We start from the raw sequence: 19,155 nt of genomic DNA, 5'->3' as shown, positions 1-19,155 counted from the left end.
GTCACCCAGCCTCAGAGTCAGTGGGCCTTGCGGGGCCCTGGCCCAGCCCCCATGCCGCAGGAGGGGTGCAGGGGGAGGGGCCTCAGAGAGGCTTTCATCCACCAGCTCCAGGCCCGAGCTTATGCAGCTGACCAGCCTTTGGGAAGAGGGACGCTGAACAGTGAAGACGTAGAGAAGGTCAGGGTCATGGGGTACACGTGGGGCTGTTCCGTTCTTGTCTTGGGGGCTGGCCTGCGTCCCGGAGGAGGAGCAGGAGAGGGAGGGAAGGGGTGGGCAGGAGCACTGAAGGATTGGGGAGGAGGGGAGGGGGATGGGCCAAAAGGTATTTAGGACTTCAAGGTCCCCTCATAATTGTGACTGAGACCTTGGGGTACAGGAGTGCGGCTGCGTAGGGGTGAGTTGACCGGATCTGGATGTGAGCCCAAGACCAGCCCTGGAAGGGGCCCTGGAGCGATCCTTTAGGAGGACAACCTTGCAGTCGCTGGTCTGTGCCGAGAGTGCTTGGATGGGACCGTGGTGAGAACAGAGACAAGCTACTGGATTTCATCCACTTTGGGAGGGAGGATTTTGTATGAGGGGGTCGGACTGGTGGGTCGCGGAGCTGGCGGCAGGGTTATCGCCCTCTGGAGTTAGGGGGGAGTGTGTGTCTGTCTTTGATGGCGCCCCCATCTCTAGGATCCCCCTGAGCACTTGTTTTATGTTCGATTGGCCTCTGCTTTTTCTATCTCGAAAACCTTTATTCCGTGGGTCAGGGAGCCAGTGTAGCACTTGCTGCTTGCTAAAAATCCTTGTCTCGGCTTCATGATCAGTCACTGATGAGTACTGAAAGACGTGTCTGGGATTTCACTAGGCTTATCTTTAAGTGGTCCCAGGAGAAAATTCCATTTATTTTCCAACAGAAGGGGTGGCTGAGCGGCCCACGGTCCGTCCTCCCGAGGGATCAAGGGTGCCGCCGGAGAAGGGGGTGAGGACCACGGGGGGACCCCGAGCAGTCTGCAGGGGTCCTGTCCTGGTTGGCAGAGTCACAGGACAGGTGTACAGGTGTCCCCGCCCCAACCCCCTGGGGCATGCGACTATGGGATGTGGAGAAAGGGACTGTGCAGATGTGACTGCGAGTGTCCCGGAGGCATCACACGAGTCCTTAAGGGTGGGCAGCTTTCCCAGGTGCGGTCAGAAGAAGAGAGAGGATGCTCGGCCAGGGATGTGGTCTTGCCGGCTTCCGCGGCAAGGAAGGCGGGCCCTGAGCAGGGAGCAGGGGTGCTCTCTAGAAGCCACGAGCGCTGCCCTTGGCTCTGTCCTCTCTCAGCGAGGAGTCTCGTCAGCCTATAGGTGGCTTCAGCTTTCCATGAAGACACTACGGTCTTCTTAGTGCAGCGAATCTGCATCTTTCCGCCGGGATGTCAGAAGTTTTCGTAGTGGGATTGTGGTCTGAGGGCACGTTTAAAACCTTGATGGATCTGGCACATGCTCCCCTCCCCCAGTGCCGAGGGGACCACTTTCTGGTGCGTGGGAACCATGGGGATACCCGGCCGGGTTCCCAGTCCCACCCATCCGAAGCGAGGAAAAGGGGGTGACGGTGCTTTGATCCAATCCGTCTGATGAACCTAGTAGGAAGGCTTTGGGAATTTAGGTGCCAAGGGAGAGAACTGGCCTGGAGGGTTTGGGGGGGCCTCAGAGTCATGGGGAGGGTCTCCGTCTTGAGCTCACTTGTGCTGTGGGAACGTGAGAGCAGCTGGCTCCGGTCGGGCTTTCCTGGGACCCCTCCAGGGGTGTGCCCAGCAGCGTGGAGGGGAGGGGGCGTTGAGGGGAGCCTGGGGTCCCTCCAGTGCCGTCGGGGCGTGAGGAGCCGGCCAGGCAGCCCCTGGAACTAGAGGGGGGGAGGGCAGGACGTCCTCGCAGGCGGCGGCTGTGGGCTGTGTGGGCCCTGGGGTGTCCTGTAAGGGCCTAGAGAACCCACAGGGAGCAGGTGTTTGTGTCGAACATGAGCTCATCCACCAAGATTGTGCTGAACAAAAGAAATGAGAACTTCTCAGTGGTTTCCGAGAAACCACAGAAAAATGGTAAGCAAAACTGAAAGTAAAACCCTTTCCTTCCTGAACAGAATGGGACCTTCGGGGATTCCCAGAGACCCTTTCTCTCTGGCCTGGCCGACCCACCTTCTGGCCCCAAGAGTTTCCCAAGTCTGGGGTTTATCAGTTTACAGGAGCGAGGCGTCTAGTGAGGGGGGTGGCGGCTCCTCTGCTGGCCCCAGCCCAGCTGAGGGGTTGGTTTTGTTCTTGGTTCTCCCTCCTGTCCCTGCCGGTCACCCCTTTGTCCCCACAGCCTCGCCAAGGCCCCCGAAGGTTGACCCGTTTCATCGGAACGCGTGTGAGCGCTCCCACCTGGGGGTGCGGCCTGGGCAAGCACATGTGTACGGACTTCCCTTCAGGCTGTGGGAGCATCGCTCTGGTTCTGGATTCTGGATACGTTCACAGCCCAAAGGTCTTTGGATCAGGAAAAAAGGATACTCTGGGAGCATCCCTCGCCCCCAGCGTTTCTAGGAGGAGCTGCTCCCCAGGCTAAACCGGGTTCCAGCACCTTCTAGCTCCGGAGCCCCAGACATCGCTTTGTCCCGCAGCACCTGTCAGTTAGGGCCTGCCCCGTGCCGCTGTCAGGGAGGGAAGGAGGTTGTCCAGGACAAGCTCCCTGCTCGGGACAGAAGCCCTATTTTGCACACACAGGGGGATATTGTGGTATGCATGTATGGCGGTGGCCAGACCCCCGAGAACTCCTTGTGTTCTGTCACCGTGTCCCGTTGTACAGTATGGGTACATGCACGTTTCTGTCTCTGTGAGCAGGAAGTACTGACCATAGGGGACGGCGGATAAGCCAGGGCAGTCCTTAGGCCGCTGTTCTAGAAACAGAGGACTGTTCTCGCACGCCGAACGGGCCCCCATGACAAGGCCACGGGACTGTGCTGTGTGTGATCCCTTCCAGCAAAGACCAGATCCCGCTGCCTTGGTGTGTGTGTAGGGGGGATTTGGAGGGACCAGTGCTGTAGGGGAGCACACACTCCTCTCCACCCAGCCGGAAGGAGAATTAAAGTGACCGGAGACAGATCCACAGGAGGAAAAAACCAAAGGGTTTTGGACGGAAGTAGGAGATTAGTGAAAAGTCTAACAGCTGTTTATATGGCCTTGTTGGCTCTGACTTTCCTATCTCTGGTGATGAGGCTGTCTTTTATTTTACTGACAGGGCGCCTTTCATGGGGGGGACTTACTTTCTGCTTTCGGGGGACAGAGGAGGGTCTGAGGGACCTTCCCAAATAGCTTTCATTTAAAATAATCCACAGGCCATTTTGGTGGCCCACCCTTGGCCGCTGGAGCGTGGAGGCGTCCAGCGCTTCCGGAAGTCATGCAGTGAAGCCGGGGGGGGGGTTGCAGCTAAGGGGGTGTGTGGCAGACAGAACAGCACCCCCAAGACGCCCGCGCACACGCCTGGTTCCACCACAAAGGGGAGCGACGGAAGCCGACGGAAACGAGGCCGCTGGTGGGGCACCTCACAGAGGGACCCAGCCTGGGAGGCTGGGGGGCGTGCGGCCATCACGGGGTCCTTCGCAGGGGGAGACTGAGGCAGAGCCGAGAGCAGATGTGAGCCGGGAGTTGCTGGGTCTGCAGCCTAGAGGAAAGGCTCCGTGAGCCACGAGGGCAGGCAGCACCTGGAGGGGGGATCCCAGTAAACGGAGGGGGACACAGCCCAGAGAGACCCCGGCCAGAACTCGGACTCCACAGCAGAAGCACACAAAGCTTGTGCAGTTTGGGCCTCTATGATACGGTAATTTGTTACAGAAGCAGCAGGACACTCCTATGGGCTGTGTGGGATCCAGGTAGGAGACCCCCAATGTGTCCTAGGGACCCCCTGGCTAGCTGCTGACAACTGCCGTCTGGGGGAGGCAGAGCCGAGTCTCCATGCTGGATGTGGAAGGCAGGGCCGGCCTGTCAGGTCAGAGCCCAGAGGGGCACCGTTAGGTCACTGCGGCTGGGGAGCAGGAGGTCCAGAGGGAGAAAGGTGGCCCTGGCCCACACTGGACAGAAGCTGCTCCAGGGTTCAGGCGATGCTGCGGGTGGCCGGGTCCAGTGTGGCCTCCTGGGCAGTGAGTGCTTCCAAGGAGAGAGAGGCTTTCAAGAACCGCAGCAGAGATCATGCCCTTGTCGGTGAGAACGCAACCACTGCTAGAGACGGGCAGCAGGGACTTGAACCGATGTCTGCACATCCACATTCGACAGCATTATCCGCGGGAGCTGACACGTGAAGCCATCCAGGTGTCCATGGACGCACGAGTTCGTACAGAGGGGTGGCCCGTGCTCGCGGTGGAGTACGATGCAGCCTTAAAAAGGAAGGAGGGGCGCCTGGGGGGCTCAGTCTTTGAGCCTCTGCCTTGGTTCAGGTCATGATCTCAGGGTCCTGGGATCGAGCCCCGCATCGGGCTCCCTGCTCAGCGGGGAGCCTGCTTCTCCCTCTCCCGCTTCCCCTGCTTGTGTTCCCTCTCTCGCTTTCTTTTTCTGTCAAATAAATAGATAGAATCTTAAAAAAAAAAAAAAAAAAAAAAACGGAAGGAAATTCTGCTACAACACGGATGAAACTTGAGGACATGGTGTCAGCCACACAAGGACAAACGCCCTGTGGTCCCACCTCTGTGAGGGTCAGAGTCACAGAGACCCAGAAAGTAGGGGGGCAGGGGGCAGGGGCTGGGGCGGGAGGGATGGGGGTTCCTGTTCAAAGGGGATAAGTTTTTGTTTGCAATGACCAAAAAGTTCTGGAGCTGGATGGTGGGGACAGCCGCACAGCTTAGTAAAGGGGTGTTAGCCGCAGCGCGGAATGGCCTGCGTACAAACGGTCGGAGCGGTGACTTGGATGCTGTGCGTGTCTCACCGTAAGTAAACAGAGCGCCTCATCTCAGCAGCACTGACACTAAAAGTGGAAGGATACGGAGAAGATGGGCACGGCACACAAATTCGTGAATCATTCAACATTAAAAAAAAAAAAGATTTATTTACTTATTTGGGGGAAAGTGCACGGAAAGGGGGAGGGGCAGACAGAGGGAGAGGGAGAGGCAGGCTCCCCACTGAGCAGAGAACCTGATGCGGGGCTCCATCCCAGGACCCTGGGACCATGACCTGAGCCGAAGGCAGAAGCTTAACCCACTGAGCTGTCCAGGCGTCCAACAGCCGTATTTGTAGACGAAGAGGAAGTTTCTCCGGCAGTTTCCAGCTTCCTCCTATTTATTTCTTTTGTTCGGTTGCAGGCTGGTGGGAGGGCTCTGTAAGGCCGGCTGCTGTCGGACACGAAGGCAGAGAGATGGACCGGCTGGAAAGAAGTGGCCTCTGGGGCAAGAAGAAACCCAGGCTGGAAGAAGAGAAAGCAGGCAGCGAGCTCCAACAAATCCTGCCCAGTGATGCCCGGGGGAACCCGAGGCAACAGCGCAAGGGCCGTCCTCCAAAGCTGGCACAGTGGCTCACAGGGTTTTCGGGACGATTCCTCAGAAACAAAAGACCCCGCAATGTTTTTCATCTGACAGAAAATTCCAAAGGTAGGCGTCTTGCCTTATGTATTTCTTTTAAAGATTATTTATTTGAGAGAGAGAGAGAGAGCAAGAGAGAGTACAGCCGGGGTGGGGGGGGCAGGCAGAGGGAGAAGCAGGCTTCCTGCTGACCCCGGGACCCCGGGACCACGAGCAGAGCTGAAGGCAGGCGCTCGAGCGACTGGGCCCCCCCGGCGTCCCTGGGCCTCACCTTTATATCCGGAGCCTTTATCCCGTTCCTTCAGGTTTTTGCTCACGTGTTCATCATTTCGTGCAGTATTTACTGTACGTGCCAGCCTTGCAAATGTCACTCTGGGCGCCTGGAGGGGACTGGGCACAGCAAGAAGTGTGCCTGGACCCCCAAGGTGAGCGGGACTGCTCGCCGGCCCCTCCACACCAGCGGTGCGGGTAGCCGAGCCCAGGGGGCCTCTGACACGGTGTGGGGGGAGCAGGAGAGGGACTGAAGCCGAGTGAAGAGGCCCGTAGTCACCACCCCTGTGAGAAGCACCTCCCGGTGGCAAAGCTGGCAAAACCAAGGTTCAGGGTGGCGGGGCTCTTTGCCCCGGGACCTGCAGCCGCCGAGAAGGTCACGGTTGCGATGCGGCCCGGCAGAGCAGGCTCCGGCTTGAGCCCCAGGCTAGGGCTACAGGAGTGAGTGAAGAGGGGCCCGGGGTAGGGTCGGAGCTGTGTGCAGGGCGTCTGTGTCTGAGCCGTGTTTGTGTCCCCGTGACCCATCGTGGGTCTGTGCCCAGAGAAGCTCGCTGAATGACCTGGAGTGCAACGGCAGGGCTGGGGCTGGGCTGCTTATGAAAACTCTGGTCCGCTGTGGGTTTGTGGGAGGGGCTGGGGCCTTGACAATCTGAGGAATGTTTTTCTGAGGGGCAAACGCTTCAGCTTTTCCCTGAGGCCGGGGGGGGGGGGGGGGGGGGAAGTTGCAGAATGGCCCTGGGAGCGTGGGGTCATGGGGCCGTAAGATGTCACCAGCTCCTTTCCGTCTCTGGCACCAGGCATCGTCATTCAAGAGGGGACAAGTGTTTATCAGTTGGTTCACAGGCAATGGCATCTTTGAGGGTCCCCCCCGCCCCCATCCTCGCTTGCCCTGTGCCTGGTGACATCAGGCAACCTTGCCAGTATGGTCACTTTTCAGGGGCATTTCACTTTTGTTCTCTGGCCAGCTGTTGCCGGCCCCTCGTGTTGCTGGCCTGTGATGCCAGGAGATGGGCTGGTGGCCGGGAGCAGCCAAGCTGTGCTCGGCTCAACGGGCCTGCCTGGGACACGGGTGGACACCACAGCGGCCCCCACCCCCACGTCTGCCTTTGCCTGCCTGACCCATGCCCCCCAGTATCCTTGCTAAAGAAACGGTACCGATGCAGCCATATTTGCACAAAGCCCGGGAGGTCTCCGGGCTTTGTAAGATCAGCTCTTCTGTTTTTGGGTAGGGGGATGACGACCTCCCACCCAGAAAACAGCCAGGTTGGTGCAGGATAAACAGGGGCCTATGTTGGAGGGAGGGAGCAAGCGGGTTCTAGAGGAGTGAGTGCTGTTCTGGGGAAATAGCGCGGGAGCCGTTTTCAGGAGTCACACTAAAAACGTAAGAAGAAACAGGTGAAATTAGTTTCAGTAATATACTTTATTTAGCCCAATACAGCTAACATAGTATTTCCGCATGTTTCAACTTTTCGTCAGTATTAGAATCAAGATATTGAACACTGTTCTCTCCCCCCGCCCCACCCCCACTAAGTCTTTGAATTCTGCTGTGTGATCTACACTGACAGCAGCTAGCTTTGCACGTTTCAAGGGCTCAGTAACCACGTGGGGCTTGGGGCTGCCGTGTTGGACGGTGCGGCTCTGGAAGGAAAGGGAAGCATGTCCGAGCAGCCCTGCGTCTGGTGAAGCCACAGAGGTTGCCGCACCTACAGTTCCTAGTGTTGAGTCTAAGCTAATTAATTACTAGCAACAAGGAGCTGTCTATGAGATGGCATAAGGACTCAAAATAATTACATGCGTGGAAGGCCGTCCTGTTTGGATTCAAAATAATTTCCATCCCGTACTCCACTCCTCCTCAATTCTTCGTATTATTATAAGTTCAGATGTTTTCACTGAGAGACCCAACGAACTAGGGACTTAAGATAAAGCAAGATAAAATTTGCTTCTCTCATGGAAGATTTGAGTGGGTGGTTTGGGGCTTCACAGGGCTCAGAGACCCAGACCTCTCCATTGTATTCCTTCATTATCCTCCACATGGGGTTCCTGTCTCATGGCCCAGAATGGCTGCCCAGGTCCTGGCCTCACATGTACATTCCAGCTGTCAGAAAGGAGAAATAGGAAAGGGGAGTACATGTTGCCCTTGACAACAGAAAGTCACTCTGAGCCCCAATTTGGAATATAACTGCCCTCTCACTTGGAAATTTCCAAAAGTTAAGCTCAAAAATGCCCTTTCAAGTTAAAGTCCAGAAGAATTGGTGTCTGAGTGTTCAAATGCTTTGGACAACCCTGCCCACCAATTCCTCCTTTGGTGTTGAGTCTCACTGGACCAGCCTCCTGTAGCTCCAGGCTGGAGAGTCATGGTGGGGTTCCTCTGGGATCCAAAGCAGAATCCTTCCCTTCCCGTCTCTCCCTCTGGGAACAGCAGGAGGCCCAGGACCAGCACCATTAGCACCTCCTGGGCACCTGTCAGAAATGCACATTCCTGGGCACCTGGGTGGCTCAGAGGGTTTAAGTGCCTGCCTTTGGATCAGGTCATGATATCCAGGTCCTGGGATGGAGCCCCATGTGGGGCTCCCAGCTCAGCAGGGAGTCTGCTTCTCCCTCTCCCTCTGCCTCTCCCCCTGCTTGTGCTCACTCTCTCCCTCTCTGTCTCTGTATCTCTCTCAAATGAATAAATAAAATCTTAAAAAAAAAAAGAAAGAAAGAAAGACATGCATATGCATTCCTTATGAGAACCCCTTGCTAGAACATTTTTCACTAAGTCTGCTGGACCTCCCTCTCTGGCCCTCTGGTGGGGAAAGTGCTTTTGCTGTCTCCGTGTTGGGTTCACAGGCCCATAGCTGAGGAAGGCATGGACCATGCAGGGCCTGGGAGCTTACAGGTTCTCGGGAAGAAACTGCGGTTGTTAGGTTTTTCTGCTCCAGAAGCCATACTGGAAGCCCACAGGTCTTCTGCAACCGTTGTAATAAGCCTGTGGCCTTCTGATCCTGACTGGCCAGGAGGCGCTTCTTTCCCAAAGGCTCTTGAAACCTCCTCCGGGTCTTCTTGTCGGTTCCCGGATGGATGGGTTCCGTACAGCTCAGCCTACCCCCACCCGACTCAGGGCGCCCCTCCCCCTCCCAGATCCACAGGTCTTCCAGGCACCCTGCTGAGCTGTCCTTTTTTTTTTTTTTTTTTTTTTTTTTTTTTTTCTCTCTTTCTTCTAGGCTTCCTGGAGTTGGTCCAGGATGGGTGGTTCCTGGAGGCCTGCCAGAGCATCTCCAGGTTGGAGGAGGAAGGGCAGGACTGCGGCGCCCAGTATGAGGCTGTGGCCCGGAGCATGTGGCAGGTTGTCCAGCAGGCTCTGGATGGCACCGGGCCCAGCCAGGAGCTGGAGCAGAAGCTCCGGGCGGTGCTGGCCACTGTGGAGTGGACACAGGACCAGCATGAAAGGCGGAAGGCCAGTGCCCCCCAGGACAGCGGAGTGGCCACCTGGGCTGGTCAGCTGAATAAGCTACTGAGAAATGATGCTGAGACCCAAGTGCCCACCCTGGGCCCCAAGGACCAGCTGGACCTGTACCTGGAGAAGCTAGACAAGGCAGTGAGACAGGGCCTGGGGTCCCCGCGGGCGAGCCGGTTGGGGACCTGCCTCTGGGAGGTCTACAGGACGTACTTCCACGAGGTTCTCCTTGGCCGCCTCTCCGAGCTCACTCAGTCCTGCGGTGCCGACTTGAAAAGCTGTCAGGTCCTGTACACCTGGGGCAAGACCAACTTGTTCGAGCAGCCTGGGTGAGTCCTCTTGGGGGATCTTGGGGTGCTAGGCGAGGCCACTGCTCTGGGGGAGGTCCTCGGACCAGAGCTGTGGTCCACGGAGAGCCTTCGGAGGAGCCGCCAGGGCGGGGCCGGTGGTCAAGGAAGGGCAGACGCAGCTGGCCTTGGGGACAGCGTGTGCACAGGCCTGTGTTCGTGCGTGCCTGTGTGTCTGCTGCGTGGTGTGCGTATGGTGTTTAGCGCGTTGGGGGTTGTGTGTGCGCGCATGTGTGTGTGAGACCTCTGAGACTTGTCGACAACAACGGAGACTCTCCCTCCCACTTCTCAACCCTGGCTGCCCTCTCCAGTCACGGGGCTTGTGCAGGGCTGGGGGGCAGGCAGCACAGGCCGGGGAGGGGGCGAGGCCCGGCCTGGGGTGCCCTGCCCTTAGCACTGTGCCCTGCCCATGCCACCGCCCCTCCGCCAACCCGGCTCAGCTCTTGGCCCCTCACGGCTCCTTCTAACCCAGCAGGGAGACACTTGCAAAAGCGTGCCGGACCTCCTGGGAGCCAGTGGTTGGGCACCTCCTGGACCCCCTGATGTTTGTTACTTGGATGTCCCAAATGCAGCAGATGCTGGTAGGGCTGATCCAGGTAAAGCAGTATCTGTCCAGCAGTATCTGTCACCCAGAGGCCTCCTCGTCCCGCATCTGGGGCCCAGCAGGCAGAGGCTGGGCCAGGGTGGCCCTGGGTGGGGGGCTGCGGGAGTGGCGGTTGGGCACCGTCACGTGGGAGGTAACAGTGGCCGTGGCTGCGAGGTGGGAGGACCATTGTCTAGCGGGCCCATAGGGAGAGCGCCTGACCGGAGGTCTCTGCCTTGACCAGTGAGTACTGTCTGGCTTCTTCCATACCAGCAGCTCCAGAGCAGGGCCGGTGAGCCCCGGGTGCAAAGCTGGCTGCCCCAAGGTGGGTGCACGTGGTGAATCCACGGCAGACACAAGGAGGACTGGAGGGGACAGTGCACTCTCCAGCTGTGATCGCTTTTAATCAACGTGATCTCCTGTGCCAGTGTTCCTGGTCTTGGCACAGACGTGTCAAGAGTCCTGGGGACCAGTGGAAGAGATGTTCAGGATACAGGGAAGCCCTTTGCCTTTCTTAGCTCATGGACTGAGAGACAAAGCTTTACGATGGTGCCATAAAGAATCAGTATCGATTTAGCTGGAACTTTCCAGTAACTGGTATATAAGTGTCTGGCCTTTTCCTTGGCTGTGAACTCAGGGCTCTGTCTCCTTGAAGCCCCTGGGTTTTGAGGGCCCCTGTCCTTCGTGGCTCCCCCCAAAACTGTGGAGCTGCAGTCTGGGCTGAATGAAGGAAGACGGGTCTTAGCATTCCCTGTTCTCCCCCACCCCATCTGTCAAGGGATGTGCTGTGTGTCGGAGGGCTGGAGGCTGTGAAAGCGGAGGTTTACTCGGAACTGGGTCCCTCGGGGTTGCGGGGATTTCAGGCCGCTGGCCGACTCCGGGGCTGGCTCCGGTTCTCACCCTCTCCCCCGTCCTCAGTTGAGGGCTGGATCTGGTGTGCCCCAGAGAGGAACGGGGATAGAAGTTGCTTTTACTGTTTTCTGGGCAGGAAGAGTTGAGAAAGCATCTAGACAGAGTCCTGTTCTACGATCTGAAAAAGTGGGCCCAGTGTTCCCACCCAACGTTTCTCGACGTTTTCCAGGTACGCACCAGTCTGCACCCTCCCAGCCTGCCACACGGGGTCCTTGGCCCCTTCCCGAGCACCTGGCCTGGTGAGGGGATGACTGACAGGTGGTGGGGCACTCCTGCAGCAAGTAGGGGCGGCCCGGCGGAGGGCGGGCTCCGGGCATCGAAGCATCAGGGTCTGAGGGGCCCCCGGGCAGGGCTGCTGGGCATATCTTCTGGGGAGGGGCCTCTTCCTGGAATGTCTCAACTCACGGTCTTGCTTGGGCCTCAGGTAGGACCTGCACTGGGATCACTATCTGGGGACGCCTTAGGGAGAGGGTGGAGCCCTATTGGGGTAAAGGATGTTCAGCCCAGGAGGAGGAGAGGCCACCAGCGTGTGTGGTGGTGAAGGGAGGGACATGGTGGGGGGTTCCAGGGAGCGAGGCCTGGCAAGATGGGGGGTGTGAAGGGGTGATGAGGGCCTGGTGGGGGGTGTCTGCTCTGTGCCACCTGCAGAGCGGCACAGGTGTTGGGGCGGCCTGTGCATGTCCGCCCTTCCAGCCCTTCCTGCAAGAAAAGTGTCAGTCACGTTGAGGGCGGACACAGTCTCCTGGGGTCCACTGGCTGTGTGACAGGTTCCTGGGTCCCCCTGAGAGCCCACATGCTTTGACTGACAGCTGCTGGAAGAAGGCATGAATGCAGCACACCCCATGGGACTACCTATTAGTAGCCAGGTGCAAGGGATGATTCTGGAAACATTTTCAGACTTTCTGAAAAGGTAAGTGAAAAGGTGGTCCTTGATCAGAGAAGAAGGCATGGGAGGCTGGGTCCACAGAACCCCAGTGCGAGCGCCGCCCCAGCCTCCAGCCACTGGCCGCCAGGTGCTTGGCCAGTTCCCAAAGCAGGGGAAGGTTCAAGCATCAGCTTTGGGTGCTCCCAGTCTGGCTGGCTTCACCTCCGCCATGGCTCTGGAAATGTCCCATGGCGACATCGTCTGACACGGGGGCTCTGGCCTCGTGTGGCCGTCGAGCTAGTTCCATGGAGACACCATGATTAAATTTAATTTTAATTAATTGACCTTTAAACACCATACGGGGCTGTGGCTCCCATACTGGGCAGCAGGACTAGGATTGGGGGAGTCACGAATGTACAGGGTTGAATTCTGTCTTTAGTTAAAATTTGCTGTTTTGCTCATGATGGATGCTTTGGACTGATTTTGATTTTTTAAAAATATTTCATTCAAATATTATCTCGGTTGTGGATCCTGGCCAGGGACCTGGTAGATGACCGGCTTCCCTGTTTCGTCTGCTTTTCACCATCACACCCCTGCACCACACACCCGGCTCTGCCCTGGCCTCAGGGTTTGGGTGGGGACCCTGCCTCTTTCCTGCCAGGGCTGGGGCTGGGGGGTCCGTGTTGTGGGCTCCCCCCGTCTCAGACGGAGCACTGTGTAGACCACATCTCGAGGCGCCTCTCTCTAGGGCCTTCAGAGAAGCTGTGTTCACCTGCGACAGGTTCCATTACAGGCAGACATGAAGCAGGTTACTGAAGAGAGACCAAACCTGCATTTTTCAGTAAATCCAGCCAGGTTTTAAATGTTTAAGAAAATGTGGCAGGGTGGCCAGGTTGATCTGTGTTCTTGGGACTCAGACAGGTGAGGGCGCCCTTTCTTTCCTGTCTTTGGGGACGAGTGTGCTGTCCCTCCTCCTCTCCTAGTTCTCTGTTGTAAGCGACCTTCAGTGGCCCAGCCCAGGCCTGGGGGTGCCAGCCTCCCCTTCCTGAGAGCTCAGCACCCCCAGGCCTCACCCCGACTCTCCGGGAGGAGGGGCCAGCCTGGCTCCCGGAGCGCTGCCTCCCCTCCCTCCCCTTCCTTCCCTGCGGGGCTGGGGGCGGGCGCAGCTCTCAAATACAGCATTCGTGGCAGTTCCCACGTCCACAGGGAAAAACCACTCCCGTCTTGTTCTGGAAGCATCTACCACTAACGGTCACCGAGAGCATTACATGAAAAGGTCCTTAGGAAGCGTCCGGCTGCAGGGTCGGACAGCTGGGTTGCGGTCACCCACATGTGTGATTCTGCTAGGGACGCGGCAGTGAAGCGGGGAGGGAGCAGGTCCTCGGGGGCCCGGCTGGGGGGCCGGGCTGGGGGGCCGGGCTGGGGGGCCGGGCTGGGGGCAGGGACTCATCTCCATCCGCCACCGCAGCTACCAGCAGAAGGCTGTCGGCTTCATCCAGCAGAACGCGGTCGCTGGGGCCTTCCCGGAGCTGCACGTGCTGGCAAACTGCTGCATCCTCAGGTGCGAGCAGGGGCGGCCCGCGTGTGGGCGGGGCCAGTGGGCGTGTCGGGGTGTGGCGGGTGTGGGCGTTGTCGGTGGGTGTGTTGGGGGCGGAGAGCAGGGGTGGGCGGGGCCGGTGGGCGGGGCCGGGCGGCGCCAGTGGGAGCAGGCGGGCCAGGCGGCAGGTCCGAGTGGACCGCGTGGAGAAGCGGGCGAGCACCCCCGTGTGCGTGAGGCGGGCGAACACCCCCGTGTGCGTGCGGGAACGCCAGCTGTCAGTGGCCCTGGTTGCCTCCGGCAGAGGAGTCTCCCACCGTACCTTCGGCATTTTAAGCCACGGGGATACAACCGTCCGTCAATAGGTCAGAGAGAACAGTGGATGGGGTAGACAGCAACAGCAGCAGAAATGAGGGGGCGTCCCCGAGTGCGGAGAGGGGCACCGGTGTGGGTGGTGTGCAGCCTGGGGCTGTGGCAGGCTCTGGGCCAGGCCCCATGGACCCCACTGGTTGCCCCACCAGGGAAACGTGGCAGGAGCTGACCCAGAAACGGGATCCGCTGGTGGATCTGGGCCCCTGTGTGCAAGGGACCATCCATGACATTGAGGACCACAGCCGGGATCACCTCCTGCCTAGAGTCAGAGCCTTGTGCCAGGTGAAGCCACCCTCTGTCCCCTGCTCCCCTGAGGGGTCTTTGCTGCTCCCAGAGAACCTAGGCAGGAGGCGCCTGCCTGTGTCTCTGTGGACTTGCACCCAGCCCAGCAGAGCCTTTGCTGGGGTGACAGGGCAAGGTGCTGGTCAGGCCTCTTGCCTTCCCCATGCCTTTGGAGCAGAAGGTCAGGGCCAGCTTCCTGAGTGGCCTGAGGGAGGGGCCCTGTCCCTGTGGATGGGCTGGGACACCCAGGGCTTGGGCTCTCTGCCCCTTCTGAGGCCTGGTTCCCTCCTCCCTGAGGGCAACTTCCTTTGTCCCCTGTTCCTTTCTCCACCTGTGCAACTGCTCTCCTGCCAGGTCAGCTGAGGCCTGACACCTTCTCCCTCTCTCCCAATCTGGTTCTGCACCCAGGGCAGGTGGAGTCCCTTCACTATGTCCCAGAGCCTCTGCCTGCCCACCTTTGTCTCCCCTGAGCTGTGGCTGCCACATACCACAGAGAATGCAGTCCCCGAGGATACCCAGGGCCTGGCCCCAGAGCTGACGTCTTGAGAGGGCAAGGTGGTCTCCTAGGATGTGGAAATCACGGGAAGGCATTTCTCATTCAAACTGAAGGTTCAGGGCACTGTCCTCATGGGGCTTCCTGGGTGGAAGATAAGAGGTAGTAGCGGGCAGGTCTCCGTTCCTGCAGCTCTGTCCAGTGACCCGTTTTCCACTGCGCCACCGGCTCCTGAGACATCTGCCATTGGATTTTCCACAGAGATTTGAGTGCCTGGGAGGACCCAGCGAGGTCGTGCCCTTCCAGGAATGCTGACATGCTGCCTTGCCTCTCCCTGGGCCGTGGCAGACCTTACTAGTCAATCCCAGCATCCTGTTGGGAGCCATTTGGAGCCAGGGGGTCCTTCTCTACACAGAGCTCATGGATTGGCCTTGGCACCCAGTTTTGTAGATGAGGTGGATGAGGCTGTGGAAGGGCACTGGTGGGCGGGGATGCCAGGGGACTTCTTGGATCCCCTGGTTAAACACCGAGCAGGCTGGCCTTGCCACTTCTGCCCATCCCCTCTGGTGTCCACTGAGAACCAAGCAGGCCCTTGTCCCATGTCTCAGGAGGCTAATCTGGAGGGAGAGGTATCATGGAGGTCCCGTGTGAGGCCTTGGTCGTGTGGGGACCCAGGGGAGAGACCTGGGCGGACTTGGGAGGGCACCAAGGAGGAGCTCAAGTCAAGGGCTGCACTAGGAATCTGGGCCGCTCCTGGGAATTGGCGGGGAGAGGGTGGACAGTGGATGCGCCACTGGCTCCCTCCGTGTGGTCCCTTCTGGTCCGGGACTGCATGCCCAGTGAGGAGAGGCAGGGCCTGTGAGGCTGGAGAGAGTAGGCAAGGGTGGGAGAGAGCCGAGCCAGCCGGGCGCCGGGGGCCTCCGTGACGTCAGACCCTCCTGTCCTCAGAGTCTGCTGAGGGACCACTTCGGGCAGAAGAACAAGGGTCTGGTTGGAGCTCTGCAGTTCCCGTGGCAGGGCCTGGAGGGCTGCCCCACCGTGCACTCCACTGCCACGTACGAGGTAGGAGGCCAGCTTGTGGGGCGGGGGGCACTGACTTGCCAAGAAACCAGTTAGGGTTTCCATCCGAATGGTGGTGGGGACAGGCCCCTGCCGGGCCTGGGCGAGAGGCATCTGTTTGGCAGCCCGCCAGCCCGCCAGCCCCATCCATGAGACCAGGTCCTCGGACAGCTTTCCCCCAGGCCTCTCCATCTCTTTGTTCTTTTGGGGGAGCAGAGAACCATGCGACGTTTGCACATGGTGGTCTTTGGGGAGTATGTCCTTGCCCTGGCCACCCACCTCAAGATGCTGGAGCCCAGGAAGTGGGAGGGCCTGCAGCATCAGGTGCAGACAGACACCAGGGCTCTGCACAACATCTTCACGAAGCACAGGGTGAGCCGCGGGCCCCTCAGGTGGGCCAGGGGCTGTGGGGCTTTGTTCTCCCTCTCCAGATCTTGTCTGTCCTGGCCCCCTGCCTGGGCTGGGTGTGCTCTCCTCACCCAAACCATGCTCAGGCCCGCCAGCACTGGGCCTCGAATCCCACACCTGAGGCTGGGGCCACCTGCCTTCACTGCAAAGGCTGAGCGATGGGGGCGGGGAGGTCGCAAGCTAGGGGAAGGCAGCTCCCCCTCCCCCGTCCCCCCGCCCAAGAAAGCCTGTGGGGGGCTCAGGAGGTAACGTCAGCGGGACTGGAGAACCCTGACCAGCCGTGCCGGCCCTGGGCCTGAAGGGTAGACCCGGGGTGTGGGCCTACACAGGGGTGAGGCGGGTGGGTCCTCCTAAGAGAGGAGGCTGGGAACACAGGGCCTGGGCTCACCCCGCAGCTGCTCCCTGCAGGACCTCAGCTTGGCCCACCCGAAGGAGCCCATCATGGAGATCTTCCAGTCCACTGAGCACAAGAACAAGGAGACCGTGGATGACTGGCTGGCCTCCTTCCGGGACAGATTCCCGGGTTATGTGAGGTATGACGGAGAATAAGGGGAGAGGGACGGTCGAGAGGGGGAGGGGAAGCCTGCGAAGGTGCGGCCCTGCTGGGGCCCAGCGGGGCAAGGCCACGCCAAAGGCACAAGTCCCTAGGTACGGAGGGTCAGTCTCTGCCAGGCACTGCGACCTTAGACTGGAGTCTCACAGCTCAGTGACCCCCATTCCCAGATAGGGAAACTGAGGCCAGAGAGCAAGGGTCTGGGTAAGGACTTGCCCAGAGTCCCCAACAAAATGCTGCAGGCAGGGCAGGACAGTCACCCACGTGGGGGTCTCAGGGAAGTTCGTCTCCCTGCTGCTCCCCGCTCCCAGGCTTCACCGGGCGGGACCCTCAGAGTGTTCCTGTCCTGACTTCTTCTCAGAATTCCCAGGGCTCCCTGCTAGGCTGCCTAGGGGTCCCCCGAGGGAAGGGGGGTGGGGTCTTGGAGAATCTGCTAGTGTCCAGTTGTCCTGGAAGACAGTGCTCCAGACGCCATCTGCGCACACTCACGGTGCACAGACCTGGAGCTCACAGGTGCACAGAGGCTGTCTCCCCGCTCCCAGCACACAGGACCAGCCATGCAGCTCTGTGGACTTGGAGGAGATCAAGGTTTATAGAAGGTCCTGCTGCCGCTGCTGCTGATATCCCCAGCTCAGACAAGGTGACCCAGGCTGCAAGGCTCCAGGGGAGGTGCCAGGAGAGGGTCCAGCCCCGGGCAGGGTGGGGAGCCGGGTCAAGGGGCAGCCGGAGCGCGATCTTCTTGTTTTCAGTAGACACAGCCTCACCTTGTGGCCTAGGCCAGCAGTTCTCAGATATTTTGGTCTCAGGACCCCTTTACTCTGAACAATTACTAAACTGAAGAACCGTGGATTATGTGATTATATATATCACATTAGAGATTAAAACCAAGATGGGCGCCTGGGTGTCTCAGTGGGTTAAGAATCTGCCTTCACCTCAGGTCATGATCTCAGGGTCCTGGGATCGAGCCCCACATGGGGCTCTCTGCTCGGCGGGAAGCCTGCTTCCTCCTCTCTCTCTGCCTGCCTCTCTGCCTCCTTGTGATCTCTGTCTGTCAAATAAATAAAATCTTAAAAAAAACTTTTAAAAAACACTGATTTAGAAATATTAATTTTAAAATAATAAACCCATAACATGTTAACATGACAAATAATGATTTTTAAGAGAAAAAATTTAAGTATTTGCTGAAATAATAACGAACTTAATATGGGTGTCATTGTTTCATACGCTTGCAAGTGGCTTTGTCTGGCTTGGTAGGAGACAGGTAGATCCTCGTGTCTGCTGCTGCATCCAATCTGTTGTGACAGGCTCTGGCTGAAGCCTGTGGGGAAGGTCCAGCCATTCATAAACTAGTTCCTGTTGGGGCAGGGAAGGGTACTGTCATGCCTTTTTTAGATATTTGTTATTCTTCTTTGATACCAGACCCAAACCGGACAGGTAGTAGTTGATTAAAGATTAGGACATGGATTCTGAAAGCAGCTGGATGAGTTTTATGAATTTTGCATGCTCTGTTGTAGTAAAATCCGTTGTGGCCCGTCTTGCACTTTGAATGGCTCTTCTACCCATATGTGAATTCGTGACATCGAGTGTTTGTCACCTGGCAAACACCAGTCCACGGAGTGACACGGATCCAGGTTTTGGCACGTTTTATCATACCCTATCCAAAAAGCACCATTGTGGATGCTGCCATCAATTTCATCAGAAGAGTCTGTAGCAGTTGGGAATCCCAGGCTCACAGTGGAAGACACAAGTTTTCCAGAATCCTGATTTTTGCTTTGAGGTCTCAAATTTTTATCATTGGCAACAAATACTGTCTGTTGTTTACTCTGAAGCAGCCAGCCCACATCCTCCATTCTCAAGAAAATGCCGTCAACAACTGAACAGTCTGTCCATTGGTCGTTCTTTCAAGTAAAAGTGGCTTTCCAGGGGCACCTGGGGTGGCTCAGTGGGTGAAGCATCTTGCCTTTGGCTCAGGTCATGATCCTGGGGCCCTGGGATTGAGCCCCGTGTCCAGCTACCTACTCAGTGGGGAGTCTGATTCTCTCTATCCCTGCCCCTGCTCATGCTCTCTCTCTCAAATAAATAAAGTCTTAAAAAAAAAAAAAAAACAGGGGCACCTGGGTGGCTCAGTGGGTTCAACTTCTGCCTTCAGCTCAGGTCATGATCTCAGGGTCCTGGGATTGCAGGGAGCCTGTTTCCCTTTCTCTCTCTGCCTGCTTCTCTGCTACTTGTGATCTCTGTCAAATAAATAAATAAAATCTTAAAAAAAACAAAGAAAACAAACAAACAAAAAACCCCAAACGGTGTTGTGTCGAATAAGTGGCTAGTTTAGCTTGTAACTCAAACAGTGGGCTCCACAGGTACTTTTGCTCAGGGCAGCCACTGCCTTTCATGGGGCAGTAGAAGGGCTAGCGATGAACCGTGCATTTCTTCATGGAGAATATTAAACATTTGTGTACTCAGGGTTGAGATTTAATAAAAGTAATTCTTTTTATCCTTTTATCAACACATTTTATTTACTTTATTATTTTTAAAAATAAG

The 19,155-nt window shown here is 57.8% G+C and overlaps 1 protein-coding gene across 13 annotated transcripts; it reads left to right on the top strand.

Moving 5' to 3' along the window:
- Positions 1-71: 71 nt before the first annotated feature.
- LOC116591933 lies at positions 72-18,495 on the top strand. Of its 13 annotated transcripts, none has more exons than XM_032345387.1 (14): positions 72-174; positions 5,283-5,569; positions 5,806-5,925; positions 8,974-9,535; positions 10,026-10,149; positions 11,125-11,217; positions 11,858-11,958; positions 13,382-13,474; positions 13,972-14,104; positions 15,546-15,659; positions 15,828-16,028; positions 16,473-16,597; positions 17,160-17,257; positions 18,132-18,495. In XM_032345387.1, the coding sequence occupies exons 2-13, from the start codon at positions 5,338-5,340 to the stop codon at positions 17,236-17,238; spliced, it is 1,977 nt and encodes a 658-aa protein (XP_032201278.1). In that variant the 5' UTR covers positions 72-174; positions 5,283-5,337; the 3' UTR covers positions 17,239-17,257; positions 18,132-18,495. The 13 variants fall into 13 exon arrangements, 10 of the variants coding, with proteins under 10 accessions (XP_032201278.1, XP_032201279.1, XP_032201280.1 ...); XM_032345388.1 differs by lacking the exon at positions 72-174 and adding an exon at positions 316-394 and having other exon boundaries at positions 5,285-5,569; XM_032345382.1 differs by lacking the exon at positions 72-174 and adding an exon at positions 540-2,060 and having other exon boundaries at positions 5,285-5,569; positions 10,029-10,149.
- The last annotated feature ends 660 nt before the right edge of the window (positions 18,496-19,155 follow it).

The sequence above is a fragment of the Mustela erminea genome, chromosome 5 (genome assembly GCF_009829155.1).
Source record: "Mustela erminea isolate mMusErm1 chromosome 5, mMusErm1.Pri, whole genome shotgun sequence".
NCBI lineage: Eukaryota > Metazoa > Chordata > Mammalia > Carnivora > Mustelidae > Mustela > Mustela erminea.
Note: the sequence above shows the minus strand (reverse complement) of the source record. Positions and strands in the feature narration are given on the sequence as shown.

Excerpts from the sequence above, each read along its gene's own strand:
- LOC116591933 (XM_032345381.1), top strand. The coding sequence starts at position 1,982 with ATGAGCTCATCCACCAAGATTGTGCTGAACAAAAGAAATGAGAACTTC. Across the intron at positions 14,105-15,545 it reads GAGTCAGAGCCTTGTGCCAG|AGTCTGCTGAGGGACCACTT; the intron begins GTGAAGCCACCC and ends TCCTGTCCTCAG. Across the intron at positions 15,660-15,827 it reads ACTCCACTGCCACGTACGAG|CTTTCCCCCAGGCCTCTCCA; the intron begins GTAGGAGGCCAG and ends GTCCTCGGACAG.